We start from the raw sequence: 14,537 nt of genomic DNA on the forward strand, positions 1-14,537 counted from the left end.
ATGAGCTCCTTTTTTCTTGAGTTTCTTTTTTTAGGTTAAAATGTAACATTAAAGATATCTTCTGACAGAAAAATTCCAAAGGTTGCTAAGTACTACAAAGGTATCACTAATATGTCATTGATTCTGGAACTGCAAAGCTATCTGAAAATCAAAGAAAAATGCCAATTTCTAACAGTTTTCTGCCCTTTAATGATCAACTCAAAAGGTCAGATTCACAAGTGCTAAGCCTTTTTAAGAAATCATGCCCAGTTATATTTTAAACAATAAAATATCACGCTTAAGACTCCACTCTCCAAAAGATATGAAACAAAAAAGGACTTTTTGTATACTTTTTATACAGTAATTCTCAAGGTTGCATTTAGACTCTGAAGCAGCTTTACTATCACTGTGGACGTTCCACTAAACATAGTATTTTTAGTCTGACTCTACAGGCAGACAACCTATAGACCACAAGTAATTGCAAATTTGAGCTGAAGAAAGAAAGAAAAATGCAAGAAATTAGAGTTTCAGTTTTGGATTTCATAAGTAGTTCCTGTATCTTCTCAAACTATCTCACCCTGAGAGCTAGCTAACCTGATTTCAGCAGGCTAAAATCTGGGACCTAGCCTAAGATGTGATACAGAGAAAAAAATACAATTAGCTTTAAAAAAAAGTGCTGACTTCAAGTCATGGATGACTGATTTATAAGGAATTATTGAGGATAATCAAACTTTTATTCTATTATCTGCATACATTTCTATTTTTTTGAGCAATGATTATTTCCTAAAACACCCCTCCCTCAGTGCCTCAGGCAAAGAAAGACTACCAGGTTGGGTAGATCAGTTTCTGATACAATTTGTTAATTCTTATGAGATAAACAGATGTCTGGATTTAAGGTATAAGTAAAGAGATCAAAATAAATAACTCAAAAGAAACAGGAAATAAAAATTATTTGCTATACCTAGAATAGTGACGTTGCCTGGAAGGCAAGAAAACTTTCTTGAGAGGAATGGGTATGACGATGCACCTGAGTTCTTGTTTTCATATTTCCCCACAACCTACAATACTATTTTAACTATGGTATTTGCAATCACATCATATGCATGCAAAAGCTGGACCATGAATAATGAAGATGGAAGAAGAATTGATCCCTTTGAATTGTGGTGTTGGCAAAGAATATTGAATATACCAGGGACCGCCAAAAGGACTAACAAATCTGTCTCGGAAGAAGTACAACCAGAATGCTCCTGAGAAGCAAGGATGGTGAGACTGCTTCTTACATACTTTGGACATGTTGTCAGGAGGGATCAGTCCCTGGAGAAGGACATCATGCTTGGCAGAGTGCAGGGTCAGCGAAACAGAGGAAAACACTCAACAAGTTGGATTGACACAGTGGCTGCAACAATGGGCTCAAGCACAACGATTGTGAGCATGGTGCAGGACCCGGCAGTGTTTCGTTCTGTGGTACACAGGGTCACTACGAGTCGGAAGTGACTCGACAGCACCTAACAACAGTTAAGTTTCAGATGAAGGGAACAGCTTCCTTTTTTTTTTTTTTTTAATATTTGGGAAAATTATATTTTCTATGGCCTTTCCTCATCAGAGCTTTATAAGGATAAAGCAGTTCATGTTGACTAAATGTTTTAAACTCTTTAGAAAAAATGTACTTGCAAAAGAATTTTATTATTGTGACCAAATATAAAAGTTGCAATTTACCTATAGCGGGGATTATTATTGTTGCTATTTTAATAGGTTTTTTTTTTTTAAATACTTTTAAACATACACTTGGTTAGCTGAAGCTATAAATACATAAAGAGATATGTACTCTGTCATAAACCCTTTCAACAATTTCTGGAAAATTCAGAGGACAGAATAAGAAGCTATAGATTTATTACTATCCACATTAGCTTCATAGAGGCAAAACTGGAAACCTCACTGAACACTTCATTTCAGTTCTTGGTCTTAATTAAACCAAGAGTCAACTCTCATCATTCAGTTTACAAAATAAAGCCCCTTTTCCAGAAAAAAAAAAAAAAAAAAAGACTATTAGAGTAAAATATTTTGCTTTGCCAGGAGTGTCTAGTTCTATCAACTGCTTGATTAAAAGCCCTCTTGCCTTCTGGTATCCTTTCCCATCATCTTTTGGCTTGGAAAGGAGCTGAGGTTTACCCCTTAATATGGTCCTCTGCATCAGGGCAAGAGAGTAGTTAAGTCTACTTTAGCACTTTAAGGAGCCCTGGTGGTGCAGTGGCTAACGCACTTGACTGCTAACCGAGGGTCGGTGGTTCGAAATCACCAGTGGCTCCACTGGAGAAAGATGTGGCAGTCTGCTTCCACACAGATTTACAGACTTGGAAACCCTATGGGGTTGCTATGAGTTGGAATCAACTCAGTGGCGGTGGGTTTGGTTTGTTTGTTTGGTTAGCACTTCAAAGAGACAGGCTCGAAGCTGTTAGCTTGACTATTTATAGGTTAAGTGATCCTGAAATTTCCTTAGTCATTTTAATCATCTAGTTGTAGTTATATATCTTCCAAAAAGTTCTTTAATATTTAACTGACATTAATGCTAAGTAGCTTAAAACTGTAAACCCCGGTAGCATAGTGGTTAAGTGCTATGGCTGCTAACCAAGAGGTCGGCAGTTCAAATTCACCAGGCGCTCCTTGGAAACTCTATGGGGCAGTTCTACTCTGTCCTATAGGGTCGCTATATGTCGGAATCGACTCGATGGCAGTGGGTTTGGTTTTGGTTTGGTTAGCTTAAACCTTTTAGTTTTTTGTTGACAGATGAGAGTAACAAGCATGGTTCTTTATGTTTCCTCTTTCACTTTTCTCCTGACTGAACAAATCCAGTTAAAGTCACTATTTTTTCTTAAAGACTGGGAATATGACAGTCATTGTTTTCCTTTGAATCACATTTAATTTGCCTTCAGATGACTGATATCGTGTCTTCTTAAAATGTGATAATCTCACTGGTTATGCAATAAGTATGTGAACCCCGAACTTATAAAGATTCTGCTACAGACTGGAATTGTATTAGCTGGCACACTTTCAGTATCCTTGTTGTATATTCGGGTGTTGGACTATAAACTAGTTTTTACTTTTCTTTGGCATAATGACAGGCCCATTTTCCCTTCTCTCCCAAATTAATCACAATCTTTCAAAGAATTCTCTATCGCCTTTCATTTTTTGAATGACATCCCACTTGCTGTAGCCTTCAAGAAATCAATGAATATATTAACTGGAATTAGACTTGGCAGCCGTCTCCAAGGAGTCTAACTCAATAATTCTTGGTAGCTTGAGATGGAATTTTTAATAACCTCAAAGGAGATTTTTAAAAACCAACTGTGTATTCTTGAGTCATTCTTCAAGCCCATCTTTTTTGAGTTCCCAAGTAGAAAAAGAAGGGCAGAATAAAACAAATCATAAACAACAATCACAACCCCACTACAGAAACATACAACTTTTATATTTGTTCATAATAATAAAATTCTTTTACTAGTATAAACTTAAGAGCATTAAAATGTTTTTTTCTTTTAATCTAGTGAGCTTATGGTTGTCATGAGGAGAAATTAAATTGCTAACTTAGGTAGCACTGTACAAACACAAAAGAACAGTGTGTTTCTTTTTAGTGATAAGACTCAACTTGAGCAGCAAAGGGACTAGGAGAAGGTGGTGCTGGGGAAGGAAAACTGTAGATATTCAAGAAAAATCTGATATTTTTCTGGCCCTAAAATTCAGAAAATTTTATTTTTCTTTAGCATGCCACCCCACATAAGCCAGGCAGAAATCTCATCACAGACTAAAAGTTACTAAGTTAATCAGAGAAGAAGTAGAATAGCTCAATCTGAAAGTCAGCATGGAGCAGACCTGAGCTGGAATCCTGGCTCTACCATTTAAATAACTGTGTGGCTTTTAGCAAGTGACTTACCTCTTTGAGTTGCAATTTCTACATCTGTAACATAGGTATAAAACCATCAAACATCACAGGGTTGGCACGAAAATTCAAAAGGCAGGTAATATATGTAAGGTACCTGGCTCATAGCAGGCACCAGTACATATTCATGGACTTCTCCCTCCTCCCTGTCCCCTCTGGAAATGAAATCTGACAGCTAAATACCATTCTCCTCACTCTCAAAGCTACTGTGGTGAGAAGAAAGACAGAAACAACTAAATGGAAAAATAAATCTCCTTGATCTGAAATTTCAAAGTGGATAACTAAGTATTGAAATAAAACTAGTAAGAGAAAAAATGATGGAATTATAAAAGCCATAGGAAAGTTATTAAGATACTATCAATCATTTCCATTTTCCTCTCGGCTTTGATGATGAGATTATATTTCATATTCAGCAAGGAGAGAAATGACCCAACTTTGAAAAGTGAAATTGAAAGTGTTTCAATAAAAACAAAAATCGGTGCCACTTTCCAGATGTTTTGTTAGAAAACGTTTCAAAATGGAAGTAAAGGCTTTCAATCATTCATCTGAGATGGCCTGTTTAGGTGCCCACTATGTGCCTACCATCATACTAGGCGGCAGAGGGCATACAAGAGAAAGTGAAGGAATGCGTGCTAAAGGCATAGCATACACCAGGTGGCGTCAGGCGTATAACATCATCTCACTTAGCCACTGCCCTATTTTACAAATGAGAAGCCAGGCTCTGAGAGGATAAATAACTCATCTGAGGTCATACGTGTGAGTGACTCAATCAAAATTTTAACCAAGGTCTCACTAGCACCAAAGCCCATGGTTTTTCTGCTATGTCCACTCCTTAGTTATTGAGATGGTTAGGTTAGACCAGGTCATTACGTGGAAATGGAGAACGACCACATTAGATCACAAAATGAAGGATGACTACATCATTATATAACCGTCAAATTACATCACTATGTAACTACCAAATTACATTATTACATAACTGTCTAACCACCGAGAATCACGACCCAGCCAACTTGACACAAAGCCATCACAGCCAGCATTACTCTCATGTCACACCTCAGTGTTTGTTATTGTCAGATGTATGCTGTTAATGAGCAAAATAGTTGGATGGTACGTTTTTTACTATTGTAAATAAGAAATGTCAGATAATGAGATAGTCGGTAAGTGAGGAGTAGGTGTATTCACCCTCCTGAAAGAATTACAAATCTAGCTGACAAGAAACAATACTGACTGTTAAAACTCTAAATAAGGGGTTATCAATAAGAAGGCACTTATTCATGAGTCCTGTGCCATTCTATGGAAGGAAAGAACACTTACTACACGCTGCTGGTTCCCTCAAACAACGAACTGCCTGTCTCTAAAAACTTCATTTTTGACTGGTTCACAGGAACAACTTCGGTACATCTCAGCCCAAGGCCTACAGATAATTCTAAGTTAATATCAAACGGAAGTGTGCTTTCTACAATAAGTATCGTAGATATGACTACCTTTTAATCTATGTTCTTCTGTGTTTGGAAATAACCTAGCAGGTACACATGTATGAAATCCCTAATCTCCTTTACATGTTTCTATCTCATTGGCTATCTACTCAATACGCTAACGGGCTTTCAGCTCCATAACGTGTTAGGATGAAAGACACATGCCTCAGGCTCTGCATCTTTAGACTCCCTCTTGCTTTTCTAGGAATGAGTGTTAGGCTAGACTGCAGTCAGGCTGGCACCTGCTCAGCCCTCTCGATGACCCTACATTATTCAAAATCTGTTAAATGTACCTACCTTACTTTGTGTTTTATTCTCTAACTACATTTTATGGATTTGTGTTAAACTGTAATTACATAATCAAACAGTTCAACTCATTTACATTCCCAGATCATGTTAAAATGTTTTCAAAGAGGACCATTCCAGGTATGCACGCTAGGGATCAAGGCACATGTCCTGAATTCTAGTACATGCCAACTCTTACACAAAAATTGTTGGATGAGGCCTCTTTCCTTCTTTTTGGAATACTCTATTTCTATAAGAATGGAAACTTAACAAAGGTAAATACAATGTGTTTTTCTATATCTTTTGGTTGTAGCATCTCTAGGATATCTTATACACAAAAATACCCTATTCAATATAAATCAGTGAACAAAATAAAATTCACTGCCTGAGAATTCTCCATGAAGCGAAGACAGTAGCATTAACATTTCCAAATAAAGTTCTAGAAGTCTAATGCTTAGATGTTATTGGGCATACCATTCACTCCATTTCATGTGGTTTTATTTTGAACTCCACAAATCTCCAGTGGTTTACTGTGGCAAGGTAAGTGATGGGAATCAGAGTATTGCTATTATTCTGAAGATAATGCCCTTCATGGACAACCAGACAAAAGCAAAACTTCAACAAACTGGAATATTTAGAAACTGAAATATTACCGCTAATTTTCTGGTTAAACAAGAGCTGATCAGATAATCTGTTTCACGTCAGTTATTTTTGTTGAAAATCTTTCCAGGTAATTTATTTGCTAACCAGGTATATCACTGTTTCATTTACTGTGCACGTAGTAAAGAAAAACCCTCAAAATCCAAAACTTTAACCCCCTTTCTTGCAAACGCCTTTCCCGATGCTTCGCCTTGTGCTCTGCACTAGACAGACAGAGCCGCCAGCCCAGCCGTGCCTGCTGCAGATCCAAGGCGGAAACTGCGAAGCTTTTAAGGCAGAAACTGCGAAGCTTTTCCATTTAGTAAATGCTTACCCAACTTTTACCATCTATGAAGCACATGAAGCACTTGCCACTTATTATAAGGAATAGAGGCGCCTTCTCAAGGAGCTTGGTTTAATTATAAGACCCATTACTTTGTTTTCTGAGGTAAAATCTCTATCAATGACATCTTTTTCAAAAGCAAGTACAAGAGCACCTTCCAAAGTCTGACCTGATTTTTTGATTCCTCTCCTAGAATATAATATTAAAGCACACTCCTACCGATAACGGGAATTCAGTTGAGATTTTTCAAACTGTCTTAATCAGTTTCGGTGGGTGGAAGGGGTGGGAGTAATATATCAGAATCTTGCGGGAAGACGGGGAGAGCCGACAGAGGTGTAATATATGTAGTTTGAAAACAAAGTAGTTCTTTCGTCAATATTTTCATGTGTTTTTAGTCATACTATTTAATGTTTTGAAACTGAAATAATATTAAAGTAGGGCTTGTATTTTAAAAAAAGAGGTTGAGAAACATTAGTATAAGGGAATTTTAAAAAATCTCAAGAAACAAGAGACTTCGTATTTTGTCTCCAGACAAAAGCAAGCACAGAAAGTATCTGATGAATATTTTGAATAGAATCAGTGGCCAGTTAGCCCAAAACACACGTAATTCAATAACTACACACACAAAACACTGTAACGCTCTCAGAGAACTGTGTCTAGGGAGTGAATAGATTAAGGGTCTAAACCGAGCGAAAAAGGAATTTGTAAATTTCTAAATACAGTAAGGTACCTTTGTGACTCTGAGCACATATATTTTTATTTTGATATTCTGTGTTTCCAGCTGCTTATTACCTTTGTAAAATTCGCAGTAAGAGCTGTTTATTACCTCCGTCACCTCTACCTCCTGGTGCCTTCCAGACAATAAACATAAAGCTGGGGACAATAAACAATCTGCTGAGTCAGACTGAGAGCTGCTCTGAACTCCGAGTTTCCTTCTCGCCAAGCTGGGTATCCAAAGACAACTAAGATTTTCAATTTAGATTCCTGGCTCTCAGCCCCAGAACCACCTTGCTGCATGACATTTTCACGGATCATGTTATTTTCTCCCTGCTGTCAGCTTGTAGATGACTGATAAGGTTCAAATCCATCAGTTCCCATAGCTGGAGGTAGACTGAAAGGATGCCCACAGTACAGGTTCTCTCAACCCAGGGGCTTCAATGGGCACGTGTGATGGATAGCGCCCCCACCCCCTAAAGTCCAAGGAATACCCACCTCTAGCTTCAGAACATCATGCTGAAGTTTACGCTGAAATTCAAGGAAGTTTTTGATGGTCAGCTTCCCCTTGAGATCAGCTCCAAAAAAGTAGGTTGTGAGGGCTGAACACAAGCCAGACTTGAGGGTGTTACCGGTAGTAGAACGGTCTCTGTGACGCATACCCATGCTGGTTTGGGAGCGAATGATGCTCTGAACCTAATAAAGCAGCAAACCCCAACCCAGGAAAAAAAATTAAAACATGAAAAAAATATAGGAAAGTAAGAATAATAATTGACTTTATTAACTGTTTATTATTTTGCTGCACTGTGTTACAAATATCTCTTAATTCTCACAGCAATTGTATGAGGTAAGTCCTATTATTAGCCTCATTTTACAGATGAGAAGACAGAAGCACAGAGAATTAAATATTGCTTACTCAACGTCATGTGGCTGGCAAGTAACAAACAAGATTCTAGCACAGGCAGCCTGGCACCTTTAAAATTGGGATGCGCTTGGAAAATCTCTCTTCAGAAAAAGAAAAAAAATTGTTTTTGAGAGACTCAAAACCTCCTTCTCTCACTGAACTAGGTGAAAAATTATCAACCTCACAGTAATACCACCCATATCTCAGGAGGTTTGTAAAAAATTCACACCTCTCACTTTCTGACTCTGTGATTGTGGTAAGAGGAGCAGCAGAGCTACAGGCAAACACTTGACATCCAAGAGCTGTAACACATTTATGAGAGTGATACATGAAATATGAAGAAGTTATGAAAAACTCTCCAAGAAAACATGCAGAATTAGTTCAATCTTTGAGTATGCTTTAAGGGAGTGTTTTCAGGAAGGATAATTTTTGAGGCTAGCGACAAGTGGCCTAACTACGTAGATGAGATTTCTGAAGCAAGTTTCATTGCTGTAACTTTTTTTAAGAGACCAGCTTCTGTGGTTATTTCTACCTCCTTATTAGCTGAACAACAACAACAAAAAACAGCTATCCAGAAAATTAAAATAGGGATATACAAAGATAAATAATAAAGAATAATACATATACCCTTTGGATGACAATTTTTAAAGTGCCAATTAGAAAAACATATTACTTAAAAATTTAAGATTTATAACAACTGATTTACCCCAATTAAATGTCTTTTATTTATTTTATCTGTTACCTGCAACTACAAAAAAAAGAGACTTTTTTTTTAAGATAGCATTTTTCTTATAAGATTAATCTCTGCTTATTATAATAAAAAGGCAAAAAATACAGAAATAAAGTAGGAAGTGGTAATCTCCCACAATCCTGCCCTCCAGATAACTGTTAACACCTATTTATTACTTTCAGATCTTTTTTCTGTATATGTACTCATTGATATACATAAAAAAAAGACATTCTTTTACATAAATGGGGCTCTATTCTGTAACCCATCTTTTTTATTTTACAACATGACTTGTTCAATGTTAATACATATGTACCTACTTTACACTTTTTAATGGCTGCACAGTATTTTATCATATGGAATTTAACCAATCCCTCACTGATGGACATTAAACTTGTTTTATTAACAAAGTAGCAATGGACATTTACTTTATATTTAATTTATATGTTTGTGCTCTTATCCATTTATTTCCTTAGAATAAATATTTAAAAGAATTGGTAGATCGAAGGGCATGCATCTAAAATGTTGATACATATTGCCAAACCAAACCCATTGCTGTGGAGTTGATATCGACTCATAGTGACCCTATAGGACAGAGCAGCACTGCCCCACAGGGTTTCCAAGGCTGTATCCTTATACAAGTGAACTGCCACATCTTTCTCCTGAGTAGCACCTAGTGGGTTTGAACCACTGACCTTTTAGCAGAAAAGCATTTAACCACCGTGCCACTAGGCTCCCCAGAAAGGCTGAACCAATTTACATATCCACCAACAATTAATGAGTGTGCTTATTTTCCCATACTCTAGCCAGCACTTGCTATTATCTTTAAATGTACCAATTTGAAAGATCAAAAATGGTATTTCACTGTTGTTTTAATTTACATTTCTTTGAGTTTTACTAAATGAAGCATCTTTTCGTATGTGGAGCAGTGGTTAAGAGCTACAGCTGCTAACCATAAGGTCAGCAGTTCGAATCCACCAGCCACTCCTCGGAAACCCTATGGGGCAGCTCTACTCATACGGTTACTATGAGCTGGAATCAACTCGACGGCAACGGGTTTTTATTGGTCATTTGTATTTCTTCTTTTGTGCAATGCTTTTGCCCGTTTTCCTGTGGGGAGGGGAGAAGATACTTCTCTTTTCCTTACTAATTTATAAGATTTCGTTACATACTAAGGATGCTGTGTCAGAGACTGGCTAGTTGTTTGCCAGACTAATTTCCTCTCCTTCCTAGGCACCAGCTAGACTCTATTACACAACCTCCTTTGGGATCACATATGGCCGCTGCACTGAGTTCTAGCCAACAGAATGCAAGAGAAGTGTTATGAGTCGCTTTAGGCCTGGTCCATAAAAACCTCTCAAGTATAATCCTTCAAACTCTTTTTCCTTCTGATGCTACCGTGGAAGCCACACAATCAATGTGGCAGGGTCACAATACGTAAAAAGCCTAGGTCCCTGAATCTATGCATGGAGAGCCATCTATATCTGTTTTATTAGAGTTATATAGAGTAAGAAACTCCCATCGTGTTAAGCCACTGAAACGCTGAAAATATTTATGAAAAAAGGTTTAAGCCATGTATCTGCAAAGAATTTTATCTTGTCAGTGATGTATTTCTTCAAATACAAAGTCTTTATATGTTCCTAACTTAGTGGGCAATCTTTCAATCCAACAGCACGATGAAGTGGAGAGAGCAAAGGCTTTGTAGTCAGGAACCAAACCAACCAAACCAGTTGCCACTGAGTCTATTCTGACTCATAGCGACCCTATATCACAGAGTAAAACTGCCCCATGGAGTTTTCCAAGGAGCTCCTGGTGGATTCAAACTGCTGACCTTTTTGGTTAGCAGCAATAGCTGTTAACCACTATGTTACCACGGTTTCCGTAGTCAGGAAAGGCCTCTTCAAACCTACTACTTACTACTTAGTAGTTAAATCTACTTGAGCAAAGTTACCCAGCATCTGAGTCTCAGTTTCTTTGTGTAAAATGGAAACAGTATCACTCATATTTACACAGTTTCTTTAAAGGGAGATTGTACACGCATGCATTCCTAGAGTAAAGGGTTCCACAGACCGAGTGTTCAATAAGTGACAGCAGTTATTATAATTTAGGTTAGGTACTTAGCAATACTACCATACTGATATGAACATAAACCCATCACCTTCTTTAGACCTGAAGGAAGTATAACTGAGATCACTCCAGTACAGCTTAATAAATAGTACACTATGTTGCTAACAGGCAAAGAATTTGATTTTTTCCCCAGAAGAATATTACATCAGTTGACATGCATAACTAAAAGAGAGCAATGAAGTAGATATTTCAAAATCATTTGCAATTCCAAGTTTTTATATAATTTATAAAATTCATTTATCTTTTCAAAAATTCAGTTAGACAAACTGACAGATGAGCGGAGGTAACAACATAGTAGCAAAAAGATCTATAGGTAGCAGTGGAGTATGGAAGAAAGGATGAGGGTTGTGAAGTCTCAAAGATGAAGAGAGTCACAGGTGAAGTCTTCACAATGGATGACCCACTGTAAACACTATCAGAGAATCCACTTATTCCTCAGTAAGAACATGCTATCTGTGACAGTGAAGAACCTCTGGTGGTGCAGTGGTTAAGCACTTGGCTGCCAGCCAGGTCAGTGGTTCGAATCCACCAGCTGCTCCAACGGAGAAAGATATGGCAGTCAGCTTCCGTAAAGATTTGCAGCCTTGGAAACCCTAGGGAGCAGCCCTACTCTGTCCTATTGGGTTGCTATGAGTCGGAATCAACTTGATAGCAGTGAGTTTTGTTTTTTGTTTTTTTCATTTGTTATAATGGCTGTTTACTTTTTCCTATTTAATCTATAAGTCAAATAGCATACACTATGAAGAAGAGATATTAACATATGTCTCTGGCTCTCTAAAGGGTGGGATAGTATAATAGAAAGACATTGGACAGGGAGTCAGGAGACATGGGGTCTGATTTTGCTACTCTCGTGAAAGGAGGATATACGCAAGTCATCTAACCTCTTTGGGCCTTAGTTTTCTCATTGGAAAAGTTCAGGGTCAGAGTACATGATGTCTAAGGCTCCGTATAGCTCAAATATCTCTAGGATGAGATCATAAATATTGTAGCTATGCTTTTTGGGGGGCGGGTTCGTGTTTTTGCATATAAACAAGTTTAGAATCATTCATTTCTCAAACGCATGGAGACCTGAAAGACATGTACACAACAGATTTTATAATTATTTAAGTTGAAGTTTTTTAGACTTTAAATTCAAATACAGGATAATCAGAACAATGCTTCTTCTATTTAAAGTCACTGCACAATTCATTTTGCCTGTCAGTGTGTAAGAACCTAAGAATTTCCCAATACCAGTGAACCACAGGAGCCCTGGGAGTAAAGTGGTTAAGAGCTATGGCTGCTAACCACAGGTCTGCAGTTTGAATCCACCAGCTGCTCTTTGCAAGCCCTATGGGTCTCTATGAGTGCACCAGTATTGGGCAGCAACGTCAGGATCTGCCATGATTTAAATCTCGCCTGTGGCTATAAATATTGCAGCTTATATCATTCCCACAGAGGCATTTTAGTCTTTCTTCGTTGGAAACTGTTTGTGAGCAGCAAAACTGCAGTGCTGAGATTTTGTGTGCAAGCGATTGGGAAAAGTGAGTATTTTTAGGGAAAATTAGTATTAAGTCACCTTCAGTAATGACTAACAATGGCATGGCTCAAATACTGTCCTGTGTAAACTATTACTACTATTAGTGTTCTTTCATTAAAACTTCTTTTTTTTATTGTGTTTTAGATGAAGGTTTACAGAGCAAATTAGTTTCTCATTTACTAATTCACATATTCTTTTGTGATATTGGTTGCCAACTCAACGGTGTGTCAACACTTCCCCCTTCTCGACCTTGGATTCCCCGTTACCAGCTTTCCTATCCCCTCCTGCCTTCTTGTCCTTGCCCTTGGGTGGTGTGCCCCTTTAGTCTTGTTTTGTTTTATGGGCCTGTCTAATCTTTGGCTGAAAGATGAACCTCAGGAGTGACTTCATTACTGAGCTAAAAAGTGTCTGGGGGCCATACTCGCCGGGTTTCTCCTGTCTCTGTCAGACCACTAAGTCTGGTCATTTTTTGTGAGTTAGAATTTTGTTCTACATTTTTCTCCAGCTCTGTCTGGATCCCTGTCAGAGCAGTCAGTGGTGGTAGCTGGGCACTATCTAGTTGTGCTGAACTCAGTCTGGGGGAGGCTGTGGTAGTTGTGGTCCATTAGTCCATCATTAAAACTTAAAAAAAAAAAAAAGCATAGGCAATTTTCAGTTTTGGCAGTAGTTACGTTCAATAAAGTGACCGCAAACACGAAATCACTGCTCCTAGGGGAAATACAGGGTTAGGTTCCCGCAAGCATCTGGTAATAACAGTTTCTATACAACACAGTAATGCAAACAAAGGCGGCTCTGGAAAAAAACTAAACAAAGATTCAGTGTCTAAAATCTTATAAAAACATGAACTAAAACCTTACTGTCAATGGAGCTGCAGAAAGTGTGATGTGGCAGTGCTCTGTGTGGTTCAGCCCCTCGACCTTGGCTTGCCCCACGAAAACCAAGGAACAGGTTGGCGGAACACTGGAAACCGATTCTTCCATGTAACTCTTTTCCGGTGTAACACTTAGCAAGCAGTTTGAAAATTCTTCTGCAACCTCCTGATCTGCAGAACCTGGCCATGTGTAAGTTTTAATGTTTTTCATGCCAGATCAGCTTTTGAAACGTGTGAGTCAGCCAGCACTAGCCGAGAAAGGTTTAACATTTTCCTCATCCACATAATATAACCGAACATTTCTTCGGCTTGTAGCCTCAGAGCGATGTTGTCCATTATGCTTTTTTAAAATCAGTTGTCATCTCATAAACTCACAAATTTAGATGCCTATCCATCTTTTCATGGCTTCAACATGCATCACAGATATTTATTTTAGTACTTTCTGAAGCGGCCTCGTGTACAGATCCACGAATTCCCCCCCTTTTTCTGGACATATGATATCGGTGATCGTTAACATGAAACGCAAGGCCGACAGCACTATCACTTACACCTGAACGAAGCCTGACTGACGTATGTTTCCTCTGTTGGTACGTTACAGCCTTCTTGCACTTCAGCACTATCCCTGCAGGCCACTTAAAGCAGCAAAACCACCAGTAAAATCCACGCATATGTGAAAAACATGTCACTAAATAGATGGTGAAAAGAAGGCCTTTTTTTTAACAGTGTAAGAGCTGAAACGAAGGCAGAGTGTTGCCTTGTTTGACGTCAGTTGGGAATGTGCACACTCGGTGACTCAAATTTTTTTCCACTCTCACATGTTTTCAATGATCACAAAAGTGCTGCAGGTAGTAATTTGGGAGCTATGAATACATTTTTTAAAAATTAAATTTTACCAAGATAAAAATATATATAAATTTGCTATTTCAACCACTTTTAACAAATTTTCATTGAGCTTTAAGTTTACAAATCAAGTCAGTCTCTCATACAAAAATTTATATACACCTTGCTACATACTCCTAA

General features: G+C 38.0%; 1 protein-coding gene across 4 annotated transcripts in view; it reads right to left on the reverse strand.

Annotated features, from left to right (window-relative positions):
• Window positions 1-14,537, reverse strand: part of MICU1 (mitochondrial calcium uptake 1) — a 269,106-nt gene that overhangs the window by 119,405 nt on the left and 135,164 nt on the right. For 3 of the 4 annotated variants that reach the window (XM_023547062.2, XM_003408889.4, XM_023547063.2), the window contains one exon: window positions 7,871-8,068. The exons of the other annotated variant lie outside the window; for it this stretch is intronic. In XM_023547062.2, the coding sequence (XP_023402830.1) occupies window positions 7,871-8,068 (198 nt within the window). The remainder of the gene's footprint in view (window positions 1-7,870; window positions 8,069-14,537) is intronic. 4 annotated transcript variants of the gene reach the window in all.

This window comes from Loxodonta africana, chromosome 16, assembly GCF_030014295.1.
Source record: "Loxodonta africana isolate mLoxAfr1 chromosome 16, mLoxAfr1.hap2, whole genome shotgun sequence".
In the NCBI taxonomy this organism is placed as follows: domain Eukaryota; kingdom Metazoa; phylum Chordata; class Mammalia; order Proboscidea; family Elephantidae; genus Loxodonta; species Loxodonta africana.